Raw genomic sequence first — 21,881 nt, forward strand, 5'->3', positions numbered from 1 at the left:
ACTAAATGACAAACAGCATTGTCGAGTTGACGGACCATCTTCAGGGGAAGCGGCAATAACTTTTGTAGACGTGCAGCAATTGTTTTCCACTAATACAGAACGCAACAACCCTTATATACCCGATTGTGAAGCCAATCGTCAAATGTACCTGTCCGTACATTTTGTCACACCACCTGTGATATAATCTTGTTATTGACTTCTTGCTGCGACAGACAATCAGTGACATGGTTCCTTTAACAAAGAAATCACCGAAGCATAAAAGAAACTCACCAGATTGATATACCGAGTTCAGAAAGTAAACCCAAGTCAAGAAAAAAAATATATTCCATATTAAATGCCAAGTCTGTATACACACACACACACACACACACACGCACACACACTTACACATACACGAGTATGTACACATATCATTCATTCATCGTTCATACTAGCCTATTCTCAATATGAGGTAATGCTTATGTATGAAAGTTTAGCTGCTAAGAAACTTCTTGATAGGAAACCAAATAATTTTAACACTTCTGTTTAAAAATCGATATCTTCTCTTTTGTGAAATTCAGCCTCATGCAAATTAAATTCCATTGGCAAGGTAACATCATGTCAATATTGTGCAGGTATGACATGCAGAGACAAGGATTGCTGAATCCAGCAGATATGCAAACCCTTCCAGACGTGTACACACAAAACCTGGAACTACGCAGGCAAATAACTCTGTTGTGGAAAGAGTTGGATGATGTACAAGAAAATACGAGGTTTGTTTAACATGTTCGTCTTCGAGTTTGTTCCTTAAAAGAACTGAATTCACCAAAATAATCTATTCTGTTGTACGTTTGCAGGAAAGAAGAGAGCACATTCAAAAGTCTTCAAAAGCAAGTGAACTTTTATCGTTTACACCACCAGAGGACGCTGCAAGAGAAAAAACACATCTCAGGGAACTTGAAGAGGTGAATCAGATCCAGCCACAGCTTTTGCAAAAGCAAAATACAATCAGCAGAAAATCTCAAAATTATAATACCATATATAACTATAAGAATCATCATGATGTAGTTTCAATACTGAAAATGAAGGATTTATCAATTAAGGATTCATATAATCTTATTAATTGAGACTTATTATTATTATTATCACGTTCCAATTCATCATTCACAAACCCAGGATGTGGATGTGGCACACAAGGCCAGTTTCATGCAAATGATGATCATTAAATCTGAATGTGCGTTTACTTTGGTGTCTGTAGGTTGCAAGCAGAAGTCGTAACGCACACTTCATCACTGAAACAGCTGAAAGAAAAGTATGAAGTGCTGTTCAGGGAGAAAGCTCTCATGATGCTGGAAAAAGAGAAAGCTGCTGCACAGGTCGTTTTGAGAACTTTTTAAACACCAAAGTTATAGCTTATTAGAAGCAATTTTTCACTAATCGCTGTGTCGGAAGCATATATCATCTGTCTGGGATGATAAAAGCAATATCTGAACATTACTATACTTGTTTTAGTATAGATTAATTCCTGAACTCAGATTTTAAAATATGCAATGTCAAGGTTCGTGCAGGAGCTAGTACAGTGAACGGATTAGGACGTTACTGATAAAAACATTACTTTATAATGTGTTAGTAATAATATAATGTAATATAATATATTTGTAGTATCATAAAAGGTGTTACAATGTTTATAATAGAAATTAATATGTATACCGGTAATAAAAAATAAGATACTTTATAATGTGACACCATGCCTTTTGGAAAATTCATGAAGATCCTTATAAGGCTTGCTTTTTTTAAAGTATTTTTTAAATTAAAATTAAAATGTAAACAAGTACAGATACGTTCAAAGTACACCACCGAGTTGCACGTAGAGACGGTATTGGGAGGCAGAAGTGTACAATAATTGATTGATTAATTGCATAATTAAAATCAATAAATAATGATCATAAAATAATTTCTTAATCAATTGGCTAATAGCATACCTAAACCACAAGTGTTTCATCCGAAGTGGAACTTTTTGAAAATTAATTAAATAAATCATTATTCGAAAAAATTAAATTATTAATTGATTAATCAATAACTAATTAATCGATGAATTGATTAATCAATAAATCAAAAATATGCTTTATGGCCAAATCACTTGGTCAATCTCGTGTCCAAATATCAGCTTCCTAGCTCAAAAGGTGCCCGAGATATTGTCCAGATGAGAAAGAAAATAAATAAGTGATTAATAACAAAGATAAATAAATAATAATCATAAAATAATTAAATTATTAATCAATTGGCGAATAGAATACCTAAACCACCACTGTTTCATCCAAATCTGTAACTTAAAAAAACATCGTCATTAATCGAATAATTAAATAATTACAAGACAAACACATTTGAATAATTATTACAAACAAACAAGAAAGAAAGAAACCAGAGTGAAAACTGAGTACTCCCTTCCAGCGTGTGTCATCGCCGGGCCCCCTTCAGTGCCCGGTGATGACGTCATGCGGCGCCTGGAGATGGAATAGGAAAGGAGCGGTGTACAATAAGAAAACAAGAAAGAAAGAAATCAGGGTAAAGACTGAGTACTCCCTCTCAGCGCACGTCATTGCCGGGCCCCCTTCAGTTCCCAGCGATGACGTCAAGCGGTGCCTGGAGATGAAATAGGAAAGGAGTGGTGTACAAAAACTTTGTATTGGGGCAATTACTGTTCAACTGTATGTATGGTCTCTGGGTCTCATAAACTAGGTGATGTCATTTTTTTTTGTATACAAATTCATGTCTAGTGAAAGAGCTAGAACACTGAACAGATCCCAATGATCTTGAAGGCCTTGGTTTTCACAGCATCAAGCTGAGCATGGTGTGAGGTAGGGGTGTCAGCCCGGAAAAGGGGAGCAGTACTCCATCCAGTTGACGATGAAGGCTTTGTATATGGATAGGAGTTCAGGTGTGCCAAGGAAGGACTTTGTACAATGGAGGATGCCCACTTGGCGACTGGCTTTGGAGGCCATCTTAGAAACAATGTCACAGCAGAGGGCGCAGTCAGCAGCAAATATACAGTCACGTGAAAAAGTAAGTACACCCCATGTAAAGTTTTGACTTTTTCAACATATTTCAACATACAGCTATTTGATCTTCATTTCAACAATATTGATAGATAAAGGTGATATAATATAACAAATATCATAAAACATTTACATTTTGTAGTCCATTGTATAATTTAAATAAACATAAATGCAAAATTCGCATGTGGAAAAAGTAAGTACACCCTTGTCTCTAATAGGTGGTATTGCCCCCTTTGGCAGAAACAACCTCAAGTAGACGTTTCTTATAACTGTCTACCAGTCTCTGACATCGACTGGAAGAAATTTTTGCCCACTCCTCCATGCAGAATTCTTTCAGCTGTGCGATGTTTGAGGGGATTCTTGCATGCACAGCTCGTTTCAAATCCCCTCACAACATCTCGATGGGATTTAGATCCAAGCTTTGACTTGGCCATTCCAGAACCCTCCATTTCTTTCTTTCCAGCCATTCCTTGGTGGATTTACTGGTATGTTTAGGGTCATTGTCATGTTGCAAGGTCCACCTTTGGTTGAGCTTAAACTTTCCAACAGATGTCCTCACATTATCCTCAAGCTCCCTCTGGTACTATGAAGAATTCATGGTGGATTCTATGATAGTGAGCTGCCCAGGCCCTGATGCAGCAAAGCTGCCCCAAACCATAATATTTCCACCACCAGGCTTTGCAGTTGGTATCATGTTCTTGTGGTCAAATGCTGTCTTTGGATTTCGCCAAACATGTCTTCTGGTACTGTGGCCAAATAGCTCGACCTTTGACTCATCTGTCCAGAGTACATTGTTCCAGAAGTGCTGGTCTTTGCCTCGGTGTTCATTGGCAAACTTTAGTCTTGCCCTGATGTTCTTTCTGGACAGCAAAGGTTTCCTCCTGGCACACCTCCCATGCAGATCAAATTTGTGCAGCCTCTTTCTAATGGTAGACCCGTGCACTTTGACATCAACAGTGGCAAGAGCTACCTGTAGGTCCCGTGATGACATTCTGGGGTTCTTAGAGACTTCTTTCAGCATCTTGCGGTCTGCTCTCGGGCTGAACTTGCTGGGGTGGCCTGGCCTGAACAAGTTGGCAGTTGTTTGGAATCTTCTCCACTTGTAGATGATCTTCCGGACAGTCTAATGATTGATTTCAAATTGTTTGGAGATCTTTTTAAATCCCTTCCCAGACTCGTAGGCATCTATAAGCTTCTTTCCGAAGGCCTCAGAGAGCTCTTTTGATCTAGGCATGGTGACGCCGCACACTTCAACAACAAAGAGCAATCCAAACTAAATGCCTGAGGTTTAAATGAGACAGATTCCTCCAAGATACTCTCCAATGATGTTCTAATCATTTGCACCTGAGCTGGTGCACCTGATTCTAATTTTCGGTATTTGAAGTAGTGATAAATGTAGGGGTGTACTTACTCTTTCCACATGCGAAATTTGCATTTATGTTTATTTAAATTATACAATGGACTACAAAATGTAAATGTTTCATGATATTTGTTATACAATATCACCTTTATCTATCAATATTGTTGAAATGAAGATCAAATAGCTGTATGTTGAAATATGTTGAAAAAGTCAAAACTTTACATGGGGTGTACTTACTTTTTCACATGACTGTATAAAGGGAATTTTCCAGAGATTCAGTGCACAGAATAAATATGATTTTCTCTGCAACCGTTGGTCCAATCAACAGGAAATTTGCACCATCGGTGAAACTCCACCTGTAGAATGTTTTAATGATAATTATGATGTCATTGGTCACGTGGTTCGGCCGCCACCTTGTAAAAACTGAAAAAAATTGCAGCTCTATATCTCCGAAAGCGCTGAATAGAAAAAATTGAGACATGGCTCATTGTAAAGAACTCTCCATAGTGAATAAAACATGTTAATAATGATGTCATAGGTGCCTCCATTATGACGTCATAATTCGACCAGTACAAAACTTCATCCGATCAAGATGAAATTTCTTGAGCGTCCTGTAGGCATAAATTGGTGGAGGAAAAAAATTTGATGACGTCATCGGTCACGTGGTTTGGCCGCAATCTTGGAAAAACCGAAAAACGTTGCACCTCTATATCTCCGAAAGCACTGCATAGAAAAAATTGAGACATGGCTCATTGTAAAGAACTCTCCATGTGGAATAAAATATGTTAATAATGATGTCATAGCTGCCTCCATTATGACGTCATAATTCGACAAGTACAAAACTTCATCCGATCAAGATGAAATTTATTGAGCATAATCTCGGAATAAATTAGTTTAGGAAAAAAAATAATGATGACGTCATCGGTCACGTGGTTCGGCTGCCATCTTTGTTTTAACACAAAAGTCTTAAAAACCACTGAAAATACATCCTGGTGAGGGTTTGCCATCTCTGATTGCTCTTTTTATTGGTTTTTTATTTAATGTGCCTCTGCCTCATGTGCAGGGCCGTCTTAAGGCATGGGCACACTGGGCAGTCGCCCAGGGGCCCCACGATTCTCGGGGCACCATGCTACCATATTGTTCATGAGAGATCTCTTGGCAGAGTGGATAATTACTCGACCTCTCGCTGGAAAGGCCTGGGATTAAGTTACGAAATAAGACTGCAGCAGATTACATTTCAATTTATATGCAAATCGTATAATATGCATTAAACTTATTTCATTAAGATTTCCACTCATTTATGCACTGTGTTGTTAATCCCTGGTGTTGGGCTAGCGGCTAGGGTGCCGGCTTAGGATCCTAGGATCCTGGGTTCGAATCTCGGTCGATCGCTGAATTAACGCCAGGGGGGTTGACTCAGCCTGTCATCCTTCCGAGGTCGGCTAATTGAGTACCAGTTCACTGGTAATTCCCTGTTTGTCGTTAAAGGCGGCAAAAAGGGTTGGCGTCAGGAAGGGCATCCGGCCGTAAAACATTGCTTCAAAAAGGGGACCAAAAAACAACAACAACCACGGTTCCCGAAAAAGGCCAACCCCCGCTTGCGGGGAAAAATGGCCTCTAAAACGGTGGTTATGCACTGTGTAAAATACGACACAAGTTTCACTGCGCATCCCGATTGCCATTTGTTGAATGACGTCACGCACTTCTTGTTGAAGTTGAGATAAAGAGTCTAATTAATCGACAAATAATCTGGAAGAATTCCCATGTTTTAAACGCGTAAATGACTGGAAACACAGCAATCTTATTGTAGAACATGAAAATGGAAAAGAACATCGCAAGTGCATGATGGCATATTTGATTCGGCATAAAGAAACTGGATGTGTAGATTCTTTATTAATCAAACATCAGCGCTCAGAGCAGGAGTACTGGCATAAAGAGTTGACACGTGTGGTTTCTGTCATTCGCTTTCTTGCCTCCAGAGGTTTGGCATTTCGTGGAGAGAATCAAACTATTGGGTCGGCAAAAGATGGAAACTTTGTAGGTATTCTAGAGCTGTTGAGTGAATTTAACCCTTTTTTGGAAGAGCACCTCAAACTACATGGAAATGCTGGAAAGGGAAACCCGTCGTATCTATCAGCAAACATTTGTGAGGAATTTATTGAATTAATGGGTCAACATGTTCTTTGTGCTATTCTGGAAGAAATAAAAGAGTCAAAGTATTATTCAATAAGTGTGGATTCCACTCCAGACATCTCACACATTGATCAACTGACATTTACCATCCGGTACATTCGAGGATGTGAGCCCGTGGAGCGTTTCATCAAGTTCATCCCCATCTTTTCTCATGGAGCAAAGAATCTAGCAGACACTGTTGTGGATTTCCTGAATGGGAACAAAATTCCGCTATCAAACTGCCGTGGTCAGTCGTATGACAATGCCTCAAATATGTCTGGACGCTATACTGGATTGCAGGCACGGATCCGTCAACTGAATGAGTTCGCCATCTATGTCCCCTGTGCTGACACAGCCTGAACTTAGTGGGACGAAAAGCGGCAGAGTGTTGTCTACAGATTGTAAAATTATTTGACTTTGTTCAGCGTCTGTATTCCTTTTTCTCAGCTTCTACACATCCATGGAATGTTTTGGCATCATCTTTAGGAAAATATCATATTGTGGTCAAGCGTCTGTCTGGCACGAGATGGTCGCCACATTTTGATGCTGTCCATGCTCTGCATAGAGGTTTAGAGAAAATTAATCATGCACTGGATTCGGTATCAGCTGACTGACCAGGAAGTGAACACAAGGCGAGAGGCAGAAGGATTGAGCGAGAAAATGGAGAACCTGGAAACGATTTTTCTGACAATTCTTTGGAATGACATTCTCGAAAGAGTAAGCAAAACAAGTAAGGTCCTGCAGTCAAAAGATGTGGACTTACTTGTTGCCATGAATCTTCTTGAGTCTCTGAAAACGTATCTTCAGGAAATTAGAGACAAATTTAGTGAATATGAACTGAAGACCAGGAGTAGGTGTCCAGATTCGGATTACAGCAATGTGAAGAAACGGGTGCGAAAGCGAAGTGTACGTCTTACTACGTATGACGGATCAGAAGAAGAGATACTTCTAAACAAAAGTGAAAAGTTCAGGGTGGAAACATTCCTTCTGTTCTGGACTCTCTGAACTCTGACCTGACAAAACGTGCAGATGCTTATTCATGGGTTGGAAATCTTGTTTTCCTTCTTCCGTCTATTGAAAACGATTGGTTCTGATGAGTTAAACAAAAAGTGTGAACACTTGGCTAATGTGTATCACAAAGACCTTGATTATGGTGACCTTCTAAAACTAAATGAATGCCAGCAACTCAAGCACTATATGGTTCTTCATGAAAATTGTGAGACACCCTGCGTTGTACAGAAAAATAATTTCGGACAACTTTAAATCTGTGTTTCCCAATGTTGAAATTTCACTCAGAGTGTTCATGTGCATGATGGTGACCAACTGTACAGTGGAACGTTCATTTTCAAGATTGAAGCTTACAAAGAATCAGCTTCGCAGCACAATGCGGCAGCAGCGTTTGAACTGGCTTTCACTCATGTGCATGGAAAATGACATCCTGAAGACCATTGACTTCAAGCCAATTAATAAATCAATTCTCTGCAAAGAAATTTCGCAAACGTTTGCATAATAATAAATAATTCATACTGTACTATCTCCGTCTGTACAGTGTACCAATTATTATCATGTATATGTTGAAATGTTGTTTTTTTTCAAGGCTTATGTTATATTGTTCAAAAGTTTGTGTTGATTAATCCTCGCTTTACAGCATGTTTTTTTAATGTTTGAACATTGATTTTGTTGAAAGTACCAATAAATCTATAGGTTTAATTTTATTGACCGTTTACATTTTTATTCCCGTGGGTGGGTGGGAAGGGGCCCCAGTGGATTGCTTTGCCCAGGGCCTACAATGCTCTTAAGACCGCCCTGCTCATGTGCATCTGCCTACATTCTACAAAACCTGCCATTGTTCAAGTAAAACTTCCACTGTATGAATCCTGTTGTTACAGATTTCTGAACTTCAGGCCCTTCTGTGCACCCCAAAATTTGGAGAAAACGTGCACACAACTCGTGAGGCAGGTACAGTTTGTCAGAGACCAAACATCGCAATTAATTATTTCAAAAACCAAAAAAATTATTAAATGCACAATAACAGACTTGGTTTTCACCTTCAGGCAAACCCCCTGAAGGACGAACCCAGAAAGCCCTGCGAATGGCCCGGCTCATGTCGAAACAACCCCACAATGATAAAGACGCCTGTGATCAGAGTTGCCAAGTTATCCACAGACACTCCAAGGTATTCATCAATATTTGGCAAAGGTATAGTCCTCCAGGTACTTGGTCAGACATTCTTTAACATTGGAATGAATAGATTGATGCACGTTCAGTCATCAAATTGTTTATTCATTTCCTCAATTCACAGTTTCTTTAGAACATTACACCTTTTTATTTGTCCTTAATGTGTACTATATGCTGTTTCTTTTTCAAAAGTTGTATTCATTGCAGAAGTTTAAAAGATAGAACAGGATAAAGTAGTTCGTTGAGATGAAATGGTTACTGTACTTGGTGGGTGGAAAATGATTTTTCTTGCCTTTTGAAGTTTAGATTTTTAAAGTTTTGGTCAATTTTACATTCACAGAGACAGGGGCATGGATATTACAGTAAAATATTATTGATAAAAGCATGGGATAGGAAGATAGGATGGATGAGATGTGGAGAAGCTGACAGAAAAGGGAGCAGACTGTTAGGAGAAAAAAAAAGGTGGATGAGAGGGAGATTTGGTGAGCAAATGAGGTGAGGTGGTGGTGGTCAAAATCATACTGATTTTCCACAGACACGTTAATAATCTGTTCGTCCAAAACGATTTTCAAAATAAATCCTCAATTTGCTTTCGTTCAACAATGTGCTTCAGATTTTATAGTTTTTTTTTCCTCCACCTTTGAATAACATCGGCTAATCATCATAGGCTGTGGAAGTTTTATCATAGACATGCTTTGCATCTGTCATTGTTGGCAGGATTCTGATTTCCCAACCAATGTGATGGTCAAACCAGAGCTCAAATCAGCACTGAATCAGCCTTGCAGGTTGCTGCAGAGAGGGAATCTAAAACAGCTGCTAACTCTGAAGGCACACACGTTGCCCATCAACAGGTTAGTTCTTTTTTTGTCATTCATTGACTGAGAATGATAATAAGAGGCAGCAATGTGGCGTCCAATTTCATAGAAGTCAAGCAAGTAATGATATGTATATATTGTCGCTTCAATGTGTCTGATTAACGTCACCCATTGTACCAGGACCTTTTGCTACTAAAGATTTCCGAGCTTACCAAGTCCACACTGCATTCAAATACTGTTCTTTACTACTTTCAAAACCTCAAGGATCACTCCAATCTCAGCCATACTTGGCGGTGCAATGCACAGGAGGGACAAGGCGGGAAAACGTCTCTTATACCTAAAATGGGGCTTATTAAAATAAATCTGGGATATAGGGTAGACAAGACGCTATAATACATCAAATGGACAGACCAGGTTCTCAAAGGATAAATGAGTAGGGAGGTACATGAGTAGGGAGGTATTAGTCAGGTTCACTATGTTTTTTCGTTCAAAATCATGGTAGATTAGCAAACCTATACATTTTTGGAAACGTTATTACATGGAAAATCTGAAAATCAATGTTTACATTTGCCAATTCCGACCAATTCGATACGACCAATCGACCAATTCCATTCGACCAATTCGACCATTCGACCAATCGCTTCGATCGACCAATTCGATCGATTCGATTCGATTAATCGAATTCGATTCGATCGACCATTCGACCAATTCGATTTGCCAATCAATTTGACCGACCTTTGCTTGTGTGGAACGGACTGTGAAAACGATGCGGACTATATTGTCGGATACGACACACAGGACAGTGATGACGAACTCTAAATGGCATATTCTGTAATCGTGTATGTTTGATGCCATTGACTGCCTGTGTATATTTTGTCATTGACTGCCTGTGTGGATGTGAAGTTATACTGACTGCATGTGTATATATGATTTTGCTGACTGCCTGTGTATGTTTGGTGATATGAATTATTGTGACACATTTTGATGTTATTAACTGCCTGTACAAAATGATAACATGTATTTGATTATGCAACTTATCGCGAATATAAAGACAGTATTTTGCAATTCAAAACCTTTGATTCGTGTCTTACCATTCCCCATAGCACTAATTTGATACTTTCATTGGATTCCTTGTCCCTGAAAATATAGGTTTAGTATATTTTTAAAAGTTTTTAGGGTAATTAGAGGCAGAAATAGAACAAAATATGTATTTTACAGTGGCCATTTTGAAAATCCGAAATGGCCACCATACAGGTATCTCTCCAAATGTAAACATTGATTTTTAGTTTCCTTATGCTATAACCTTTCCAAAAATGTATAGGTTTGCTAATCTACCATGATTTTGAACGAAATATAATTTATTGACATAGTGAACCTGACTATATGCATGCACTCATGTACAATGAAAATTAATAACTTACTCTGGTGCCAAATACCAATACTGGGACTCACTCAACAATAATAATAATAATAATAATAATACTAATAAAGGAGTCTTATATAGCCCCATCAAGCAGAGTAAACTACCCTCATGGCGCTTTACATTATCATGCGAACGCACACACATCGCACACACACACCGCACACACACACCGCACACACACACCGCACACACAAACATACACACACACAGACACACCTTCACTCTTACCCTATTCCTCTCCCTCCCCATTCAAAACCCACAGATGTGTACTCCCCCTCCTCCTCCCCTCCCTCCCCCGCACATGTACACAGACATACTCTCGATCTCTGTCCCACCTCAAACCAAAGGGAAAACAGGACTTAGACTTTGAAAGACTTGTGAAACAAATAGGTTTTGAGGGAGGTTTTAAAGGCAGGAAGAGAGTCAACATGTCGAACAGAGGAAGGCAAGTCATTCCAGAGCAGAGGTGCAGCAAAGGAAAAGGATTTCTCGCCAAACGACTTAGTGCTGGTGCGCGGCGGCTCTAAGGTCATAGAGTCGTCGCTTGAACGAAGCCGTCGCCGAGGTTCATAGAGAGTGAGCAAATCGGAGAGATAGTGAGGTCCCGTTCCACACAATGATTTATAACATAGTGTGCAAATTTTGTATTGCACACGAGCAGAGACAGGCAGCCAGTGTAAAGATTCAAGAAGCGGAGTAACATGCTCAGACTTCTTCGCCTTACAGACAAGACGAGCGGCAGAGTTTTGAACCTTTTGTAACTTATCCAAGAGAAACTGAGGGCAGCCAGCATACAAAGAATTACAATAGTCTAGCCTTGAGAGGACAAGGGCACAGACCAGAGTTAGAGCAGCTTGAGGAGTAAGAAAGTGGCGAATGGATGCGATCTTTCGCAGCTGAAAGTATGCTGATTTGCAAGTTTGAAGTACTTGCTTGGAAAATGTCATGTTACAGTCGAAAACCACACCAAGATTCTTGGCCGACGAAACAAAGTTTACATCGGTTTCACCAACATGAATAGTGGTAGGAAGTGAACATTGTAGAGGACATCTGTGCGATCTTACAATCATAGACTCTGTTTTAGCATCGTTCAGCTGAAGTTTGTTTTGGGTCATCCACGCCTTCACGTCGGCAATACAGCCTTCTAACACTTAAACAGTGGGCACGATTTGTTGAATCATGCTTCCTTTGTACAGCTGATTGTCGTCCGCAAAGGCGTGGTGATCAACTGAATGTCTGGCAACAAGATCAAATAGAGGCTGAGTGTACAAAAGAAAGAGGATAGGTCTCAGGACTGAGCCCTGGGGAACGCCAAAGGAAAGCGGAGAAGGGGCTGATTTCTGGCCATTGACAACAACTGTTTGCACTCTATCAGTAAGATAGGACATCAGCCAAGAAAGGGGAGTACCAGTTATACCAAATGTGATTTCAAGACGACGAATTAAGACACTATGGTCAATCGTGTCAAAGGCGGCAGACAAGTCCAAAAGAGCAAGAACGGAAACCTTACCACAGTCACGAGAGGTCAGAAGATCATTGGTTATTCTTAGGAGAGCGGTCTCGGTGCTATGGCCTGGTCTATATGCTGACTGGCAAGAATTGAAAAGATTATTTGAAACTAGATGGTCATTCATCTGTGATAGCACAATTCTTTCTGTGATCTTTGATAGGAAAGACAGGTTGGAGATAGGACGGTAATTTTTCATGTCGTTAAGGTCAAGGGTGGGCTTTTTAAGAAGTGGTTTAACAAGAGCTTGCTTAAAGAGAAGCAGAAATGAACCCGTAGTCAGAGAATCATTGATAACTGCAGTAATAAATGGGAGGAGGGTGTCCAAACACTCATTAAACAAATCGGTGGGAAGGGGGTCAAGATCACATGTTTTTGTGTTTGACTTGAGGATTGTACATTTGACAATTTCCTCAGTAACAGGAGTAAACGAACTAAGAGGTCGTCCGTGAAAGCAGTGTTCAGCATCATCGAAGGAAAGGAGTGACTGCTTGTCAAGATTGTTTCTTATTGACTGAATTTTATTGTGAAAGAAATGCAGGAAGCGTTGGGGTAGTTCGTTTTGAGGAAACACAGTGGGAAGAACGGATTTATTTTTGGTGGCAAACAGGCGGTTGGTAATGCTGAACAGTTGCTTGCAGGAGGAGCTCCTAGTAATCCGATCAGAAATATATGACGTTTTTGCTTTCAGAATGATTTTTATGACGAGTCTTTTAGCTATGTTATACAACTGTTTATGGACTGTGAGGCCAGTCTTCAGCCACTGTCTCTCACTTTACTGTCTGTCTCTGTCTACTCTCTGTCTGAATACTGTCTCTCGGCACGTCGTCGTTCCTTTTTGGCAGCCCTGACTTCGTCGCTGACTGCGCTGAACCACGGAGTACTCCTGCGTCACGGAACGGCGCGCCATGTCGCTGGAGCATGACAGTCCAACGCTGTGCGGAGGCAACAGTCGAGGTTTTCTGCAGTGACATAGGAATGGCCAGAGAGACGGGTGTGAAGGTCCTCTTTAAAGGCGGAACGGTCGATGGCACGAATGTTGCGGGCAGTGATGAAGGTGGGCTGACGACGAAGAACAGCAATACTCAGGTGGCTGGTGACTCAGAAGTGGTCCGAGGTGATAGCACAGGTCACTGACGTGGACTGCACCAACTGATCATCGCATCTGTGCACTAACCAATCCAGGATGTGTCCTTTAACATGTGTAGGTTGGGAGACAGACTGAGACAGACTAAAAGTAGAAAGGAGGTCAATGATCGTTGAAGTGAGAGGATGTTGTGGTTGGTCGTAGTGGACGTTGAAATCTCCAAGAATCAAGACGAAACCAGGAAAAGTATTGCAGTGGTCGAGCAGATTAGGAAGCTGGGTCACGAACATAGTCAGTAAGCTTGTTTTTCCGGTTAGGTGGAGGTCGGTAGAGGGAATGATGCTCAATAGGGAATGAGCGAGGTCTTGAGCAAGGCATGAGCTGCTTTTGGGTTTGATATGGTTTGATATGGTTTGATATTTGCGGCACAGGGTTGGTGTGGCATGGGACTGGTGCGGCACAGGGTGGCAGGCTGGTGATGAGGAGAAGTATGGTGATGAATAGAGGGATGGGGCCTCTGTAAAGGTCTGGCTCCAACCCCAACTGCTGCATGCAGCGTGGCTACGGCCTTCGCGAAACTCTGGGACCACCCTCATACATGGCGAGTCCCTATCATTGGCCACCCCTGAATGTGGGCATACCATTTTCAGGCCATCCATCCCCACGGACAGCCCTAATAAAAAACGTTTTATGCCCCCCATCCCCTCCTACACCAAAGCTCTGCAACCGACATTGCCACTATGGCATGTGGTGCGCTGGCCGAAGTCCATACTATTTCCTCCTAAAGTGCAGTGCGCTTTCCAGTTGTGCCTTTGTGCTCAAGTCCTCACTCATTCTCACTCGAAAACAGGTTTTACACAACAACATGGCTCTATACTGTCTTAAAGTTAACACTCACTGCCTCGTCAGTGCACATTTTACAAGACGATGTACTCTGCCAATTTCCCTGACACAGGAAGGAATGTAATATACGTGCTCACACAGTGAGTCGATTCCTGATTGTAATATGAAGAGGAGAGGGGAGGAGGGAGTAGAGGGTTAGTATATTGCACAAAAATGTTAGTCAATAAAAAAATGGGTATGTAAAAACAAAAATGGAGCTCTGTCTAATGATACAGTTCGACATGGCGGACGTTTGATTTGAGTTCCAAACACGGTTTGTTTCGTTGTTTTTTAAAATCAGTACATTTTTATCGGTATATTAAGATAACGATCTAATAATACAATGAAAGTATATCGCACAAAAATGTTAGTCAATAAAAAATGGGTCCGTAAAAACAAAAAGGGCTTGCCTGTCTAAAAAGGGCCTGTCGACTGTAATGCTATGGCTTGCAAAAGCAGCCTGAATAGTGTTCAACAAGTGGTGGTTAATCATATTCAAAAAGGGTGTTATAACACAGCCAAACTTCCCTGGCCTTGTGACTAATTAATTAAGTTCACAGGTATTTCTGACTTCATTTGTAGAGCCATCGCCAAGCAGCTTAAGCACTCCAGCAAGCACTCCAACAAAATGGGTGATAAGGAATGGATAGCTTGGCAAGCGGTAGCAAGCTGATTGCTTCTGGTTGAAATGGCCGAGATATTTCAAAAACAGATCTCAGGTACAGTGGAAGACACCCTATCCCATGGAAGTATGAATTTAGTTAAAAATTATTATTAAGTTAATAAAAAAATTAATAACCCCAGAATGAGAATCACAGCCTCACAATGTTTATTCAACAAACGGACACACAATAAATGAATATACACACTTAGTTATAAAATCGCTAGATATGGTCAATTTTGTCATATTTCACTCCAGATTTGGACTTTTATTTAGTCTACAGGATCCAATCCTCGTATCCGAATCCAGATTTTTATGATATGCTTCAATTATGTAATGATAATCGATCGTGTTTCCAAGGCAAGGCACATTTGAATAGGCCGAAACAGGCAGTGGGCTGACCAAGATGGCGGGCCGCCATATTGGTAAGGCTTTTTCGGGTTTTTTCTTATGAGCCCCTCGTCAATCATCTTTAAAAAGGGTGTTGTAACACACCCAAACACCCAGTTCCCATCATTGCAATCTGTTGGAGGTCCAGGTGTATGCATGCAAAGTTTGGGGCCGCTAGGTTTCATGGTTTTGGAGTTATGGAGGAGACAGACAGACGGACGGACACTGCCTTTTATTATTATTATAGATGAGAATAAGAAGCAGATTATCTTTGCAATACGTGGAGAATAACAACAATTCGATTATAACGTTTTATTTACCTTTTATAATTATTGGTGTACCATTAATAAGTGTCTAACTGCATTGCAAGGATTTTTTTTTTTTTTTTTTGTATACAAGATCGAGGCTCATGTAAGAGCCAACATCAATCACAAAAAAACAACAACAAACGGACACACAAAAACATACAATAAAGGGAGCGGGAGACAAGATGGGGAGAGAGAGGGAAGCACAAAAGTACAACAGCAGAGAACAGGGACAACGGAAGATCTGTGGAAGGGAGAGGGCTTGCTTGGGGGGAGGAGTCATGGGAATCGGGGGGGGGGGGGGGGTAGAGGTATAAAACACATGGACACTGTCAGAACTTCCAGGAAAGGATGTAAGGATGTATTTTATTGTAAACTTATGGTGTTATAACACAATGGGTATATGATATAGAGTTTCAATCCATGTCGTTTTAATGTAGCAGTTTATAACTCTAACCCTGTAGCAATTAAGCAATTTAATGTGATTTTACATCGTTTTACTTTTATGTGATTTTACATCGTTTTACACACTATGTAGTATAAAATGAAATAATGAAATATCTTCCATCAATAAATCAGTCTTTTTCTATGTGGATCTGGCAATTTTCCTATTGCCACCATTCCAGAGTGAACCAATTTCCTATTCTGCAGGATGATGGCGAATGCTCTATACATAATACTGTATACCCTTGTTTAATAAAGCTAAATCATTACGGGTGCTGCGATTCTCATGCCCCAGGCTGTGCTGCACCATGTCATGTTCCTATCATCCAGAATTAGTGATGAAGGTTTCATTAAATCGCATGCATCACGTTTTACACAGCAACATTCAGAGGTGTGCAGTCTCTCATAACCTGTTATTTTGCAGTTTTTTTTTAAACCAAACTCATTATCTTTTGTGTGCCACATTTTCTACAAATGACATTTCACTAGCTTCGTGTATACGTTCACCAAGTCTGTGGGAACATGTATGGTATGGTGTTTATTTTAATGATTTGACTTTGTGGCCAGGTCAATCTTCAAATTGTCAGTCCACAAAAGCCTCTTCCACCCCATGCTTGGAAACCACAAAATCTTCATGAGAGTAAAATATGTGAGATATATAATATACATCAAAAAGATTATGTATAACATATATAAAAGTATCTTTATATAAAAAGTACCATCTTTATCATCATAATGTGGGATAAATAAAGGGTGGCAACAAGGCCTCCACAAGATTCTACAATATTTTTTGATGAATATATTTTCAAATAAGCAACTGAAATTGACCATACAATTGTATATAGTGCCTTCAGAAAGTATTCACACCCCTCACCTTTTTTCACATTTTGTTTTGTTACAGCCTGAATGTGTTTCGATCGAATACAGCCTGAATGTTCTGGGGTCTTAACCCTTTGAGTACGGGATTTTTTTTGATAAAAGTACCCCCAGTACGGGATTAATTTGGCATTACGGGAATGCAACCTTGCACTCACGATCTATTTATAGGTATAGTCGATGACGTGTAGTAACGTCATTCGTACACAAAACCTTTTCGCGGGTTGCGGCACTGGACGTCATCCGTACGCAAAGGGTTAAAATAGATTAAATTGGGATTTTTTTTGTCACTGATCGACACATAATACCCCATAATGTCAAAGTGGATTTTTTTGGGGAAATAATTAAAAATGAAAAGCTAAAATATCCCGAGTTAATAAGTATTCAACCCCTTTGTTATGACACTCCAAATTGAGCTCAGGTGCATCCAATTTCCTTTGATCATCCTTGAGATGTCTCTACAACTTGATCGGAGTCCATCTGTGGCCAATTCAATTGATTGGACATGATTTAGGAAGAAACACAACTTTCGATATAAGGTTCCATAGTTGACAGTGCTCATGCATCCAATATGCATTTTCTGTCTATTTTTCTAGAAGCATCTTTCCATTATTCCCAGAGCACCACATGCTGAGCCAATAATTTATTCGTCTTCAGTAACATTGACATAGAAGTCTCTGGAATGATTATTATCCAGGGCTGAGATATTGCTGATGTTAGCAAAAAGTTTTTTTTTTTTTTACCCCGAGACCCCCGAAGATCACTTAGAACCCTTAACACCCTTAAGACACTATCACCACCGTTGGAACCCTTGCAACCCTATGATACTATAGACCCATAACACCCCTTAGAGACACTACAGTCTTAGGGGTCTTAAGGGTCTTAAGATATAATTTGGTATTCAGGCATGTCATTTGTTAATCACTTTTGGAGCAACACCATTTACAATTAGCTCAGATTCACAGATGCCACATGCCATCATCATCTAAACTTCTATTAATTGACACGCCATTGAACCACCTTTAGAGGCCATTTTTCCCCGCAGCGCGGGGGTTGGCCCTTTTTTGGGCACCGTGTCCCCTTTTTTGAAGCAATGGGTGGTCCCCCTGTGCTGTCTTTCCCTCGCGGTCCCCCTGTGCTGTCTTTCCCTCGTGGTCCCCCTGTACTGTCTTTCCCTCGCGGTCCCCCTGTGCTGTCTTTCCCTCGTGGTCCCCCTGTACTGTCTTTCCCTCGTGGTCCCCCTGTACTGTCTTTCCCTTGCGGTCCCCCTGTACTGTCTTTCCCTCGTGGTCCCCCTGTGCTATCTTTCCCTCGCGGTCCCCCTGTGCTGTCTTTCCCTCGTGGTCACCCTGTGCTGTCTTTCCCTCGTGGTCCCCCTGTACTGTCTTTCCCTCACGGTCCCCCTGTGCTGTCTTTCCCTCGTGGTCCCCCTGTGCTGTCTTTCCCTCGCGGTCCCCCTGTACTGTCTTTCCCTCGCGGTCCCCCTGTGCTGTCTTTCCCTCGCGGTCCCCCTGTGCTGTCTTTCCCTCGTGGTCCCCCTGTACTGTCTTTCCCTCGCGGTCCCCCTGTGCTGTCTTTCCCTCGTGGTCCCCCTGTACTGTCTTTCCCTCGCGGTCCCCCTGTACTGTCTTTCCCTCGTGGTCCCCCTGTGCTGTCTTTCCCTCGCGGTCCCCCTGTGCTGTCTTTCCCTCATGGTCACCCTGTGCTGTCTTTCCCTCGGGGTCCCCCTGTGCTGTCTTTCCATCGCGGTCCCCCTGTGCTGTCTTTCCCTCGCGGTCCCCCTGTGCTGTCCTTCCTTCGTGGTCCCCCTGTGCTGTCTTTCCCTCGCGGTCCCCCTGTGCTGTCTTTCCCTCGCGGTCCCCCTGTGCTGTCTTTCCCTCGCGGTCCCCCTGTGCTGTCTTTCCCTCGCGGTCCCCCTGTGCTGTCTTTCCCTCGTGGTCCCCCTGTGCTGTCTTTCCCTCGTGGTACCCCTGTGCTGTATTTCCCTCGCGGTCCCCCTGTGCTGTCTTTCCCTCGCGGTCCCCCTGTGCTGTCTTTCCCTCGTGGTCCCCCTGTGCTGTCTTTCCCTCGCGGTCCCCCTGTGCTCTCTTTCCCTCGCGGTCCCCCTGTGCTGTCTTTCCCTCGCGGTCCCCCTGTGCTGTCTTTCCCTCGCGGTCCCCCTGTACTGTCTTTCCCTCGTGGTCCCCCTGTACTGTCTTTCCCTCGTGGTCCCCCTGTACTGTCTTTCCCTCGTGGTCCCCCTGTACTGTCTTTCCCTCGCGGTCCCCCTGTACTGTCTTTCCCTCGTGGTCCCCCTGTGCTGTCTTTCCCTCGCGGTCCCCCTGTGCTGTCTTTCCCTCGTGGTCACCCTGTGCTGTCTTTCCCTCGGGGTCCCCCTGTGCTGTCTTTCCCTCGCGGTCCCCCTGTGCTGTCTTTCCCTCGTGGTCCCCCTGTGCTGTCTTTCCCTCGTGGTCCCCCTGTGCTGTCTTTCCCTCGCGGTCCCCCTGTGCTGTATTTCCCTCACGGTCCCCCTGTGCTGTCCTTCCTTCGTGGTCCCCCTGTGCTGTCTTTCCCTCGCGGTCCCCCTGTGCTGTCTTTCCCTCGCGGTCCCCCTGTGCTGTCTTTCCCTCGTGGTCCCCCTGTGCTGTCTTTCCCTCGTGGTACCCCTGTGCTGTATTTCCCTCGCGGTCCCCCTGTGCTGTCTTTCCCTCGCGGTCCCCCTGTGCTGTCTTTCCCTCGCGGTCCCCCTGTGCTGTCTTTCCCTCGCGGTCCCCCTGTGCTGTCTTTCCCTCGTGGTCCCCCTGTGCTGTCTTTCCCTCGCGGTCCCCCTGTGCTGTCTTTCCCTCGTGGTCACCCTGTGCTGTCTTTCCCTCGGGGTCCCCCTGTGCTGTCTTTCCCTCGCGGTCCCCCTGTGCTGTCTTTCCCTCGTGGTCCCCCTGTGCTGTCTTTCCCTCGCGGTCCCCCTGTGCTGTATTTCCCTCACGGTCCCCCTGTGCTGTCCTTCCTTTGTGGTCCCCCTGTGCTGTCTTTCCCTCGCGGTCCCCCTGTGCTGTCTTTCCCTCGCGGTCCCCCTGTGCTGTCTTTCCCTCGTGGTCCCCCTGTGCTGTCTTTCCCTCGCGGTACCCCTGTGCTGTATTTCCCTCGCGGTCCCCCTGTGCTGTCTTTCCCTCGCGGTCCCCCTGTGCTGTCTTTCCCTCGCGGTCCCCCTGTGCTGTCTTTCCCTCGCGGTCCCCCTGTGCTGTCTTTCCCTCGTGGTCCCCCTGTGCTGTCTTTCCCTCGTGGTCCCCCTGTGCTGTCTTTCCCTCGTGGTCCCCCTGTGCTGTCTTTCCCTCGTGGTCCCCCTGTGCTGTCTTTCCCTCGTGGTCCCCCTGTGCTGTCTTTCCCTCGTGGTCCCCCTGTGCTGTCTTTCCCTCGTGGTCCCCCTGTGCTGTCTTTCCCTCGTGGTCCCCCTGTGCTGTCTTTCCCTCGTGGTCCCCCTCTGCTGTCTTTCCCTCGTGGTCCCCCTGTGCTGTCTTTCCCTCGTGGTCCCCCTGTGCTGTCTTTCCCTCGTGGTCCCCCTGTGCTGTCTTTCCCCCGTGGTCCCCCTGTACTGTCTTCCCCTTGCGGTCCCCCTGTGCTGTCTTTCCCTCGCGGTCCCCCTGTGCTGTCTTTCCCTCGTGGTCCCCCTGTGCTGTCTTTCCCTCGTGGTCCCCCTGTGCTGTCTTTCCCTTGTGGACCCCTGTGGTGTCTTTCCCTCATGGTCCCCCTGTGCTGTCTTTCCCTCGTGGTCCCCCTGTGCTGTCTTTCCCTCGTGGTCCCACTGTGCTGTCTTTCCCTCGTGGTCCCCCTGTGCTGTCTTTCCCTCGTGGTCCCCCTGTGCTGTCTTTCCCTCGTGGTCCCCCTGTGCTGTCTTTCCCTCGTGGTCCCCCTGTGCTGTCTTTCCCTCGTGGTCCCCCTGTGCTGTCTTTCCCTCGTGGTCCCCCTGTGCTGTCTTTCCCTCGTGGTCCCCCTGTGCTGTCTTTCCCTCGCGGTTGTCAGCTCTTTCACGAGCCTCGATTCAGTATACAAATGTTTTACAGCCGGATGCCCTTCCTGCCACCAACCCTGTTAGTCCCTCATGCGACACACAGGGATTTACCAGGGAACTGGTACTCAATTTGCCGACCTCGGAAGGATGACAGGCTGAGTCAACCCCCCTGGCGTTAATTCAGCGATCGACCGGGATTCAAACCCAGTATCCTTGGATCCCAAGCCGGCACCCTCACCGCCAAGCCAACACCAGGCTTAATTGACATGCCATTGCAAAGACAAATTTGAAAAACTCCATCACTACCCCTACTAATTAACACGTCAGTCCTTTAAGATAAAGCACATGCTGTCTCACATCCCCGCTGAAGACTTATTTTATTATTGACTTTTTATTCAAGCACTTTTTTCTTCCATTTGTCTGCATGCCTTGTCTGTTTCCTACCTGTCTGTCCATTGTTTTGACCCTTAATTGTACATCGTTTGTCCACAGATTTTTCGCTGTGTATTGTTAGTGCAATTAACTCTAATTCTCCATCACACATTTCTCATATGACCTGTAAACCTTCTCTTAAAATGGTACATTATAAGTGATCTAACGGGGTCTATGAGGTCTTAAATGTCTAAGGGTTCTCAAGGGTTTTGGAGGATTTTAAAGGGAATTGCGGGTCTTAAATGTAATAGGGAGTTTTAGGGGGTCTCAGGGATTTTATGGGGATTAAGGGTCTTAGGGTTATTAATGGGTCTTTGGGAGATCAAAGT

General features: G+C 43.4%; 1 protein-coding gene across 1 annotated transcript in view; it reads left to right on the plus strand.

The window, feature by feature from the left end:
- SPAG16 (sperm associated antigen 16) overlaps positions 1 to 21,881 on the plus strand; it is a 141,199-nt gene that overhangs the window by 79,678 nt on the left and 39,640 nt on the right. The window contains exons 7-12 of the mRNA XM_078772703.1: positions 615 to 752; positions 837 to 944; positions 1,238 to 1,355; positions 8,457 to 8,526; positions 8,622 to 8,743; positions 9,463 to 9,596. Coding sequence (XP_078628829.1) covers positions 615 to 752; positions 837 to 944; positions 1,238 to 1,355; positions 8,457 to 8,526; positions 8,622 to 8,743; positions 9,463 to 9,596 — 690 coding nt within the window. The remainder of the gene's footprint in view (positions 1 to 614; positions 753 to 836; positions 945 to 1,237; positions 1,356 to 8,456; positions 8,527 to 8,621; positions 8,744 to 9,462; positions 9,597 to 21,881) is intronic.

This window comes from Myxine glutinosa, chromosome 1 (assembly GCF_964187855.1).
Source record: "Myxine glutinosa chromosome 1, kmMyxGlut1.1, whole genome shotgun sequence".
Classification (NCBI taxonomy): domain Eukaryota; kingdom Metazoa; phylum Chordata; class Myxini; order Myxiniformes; family Myxinidae; genus Myxine; species Myxine glutinosa.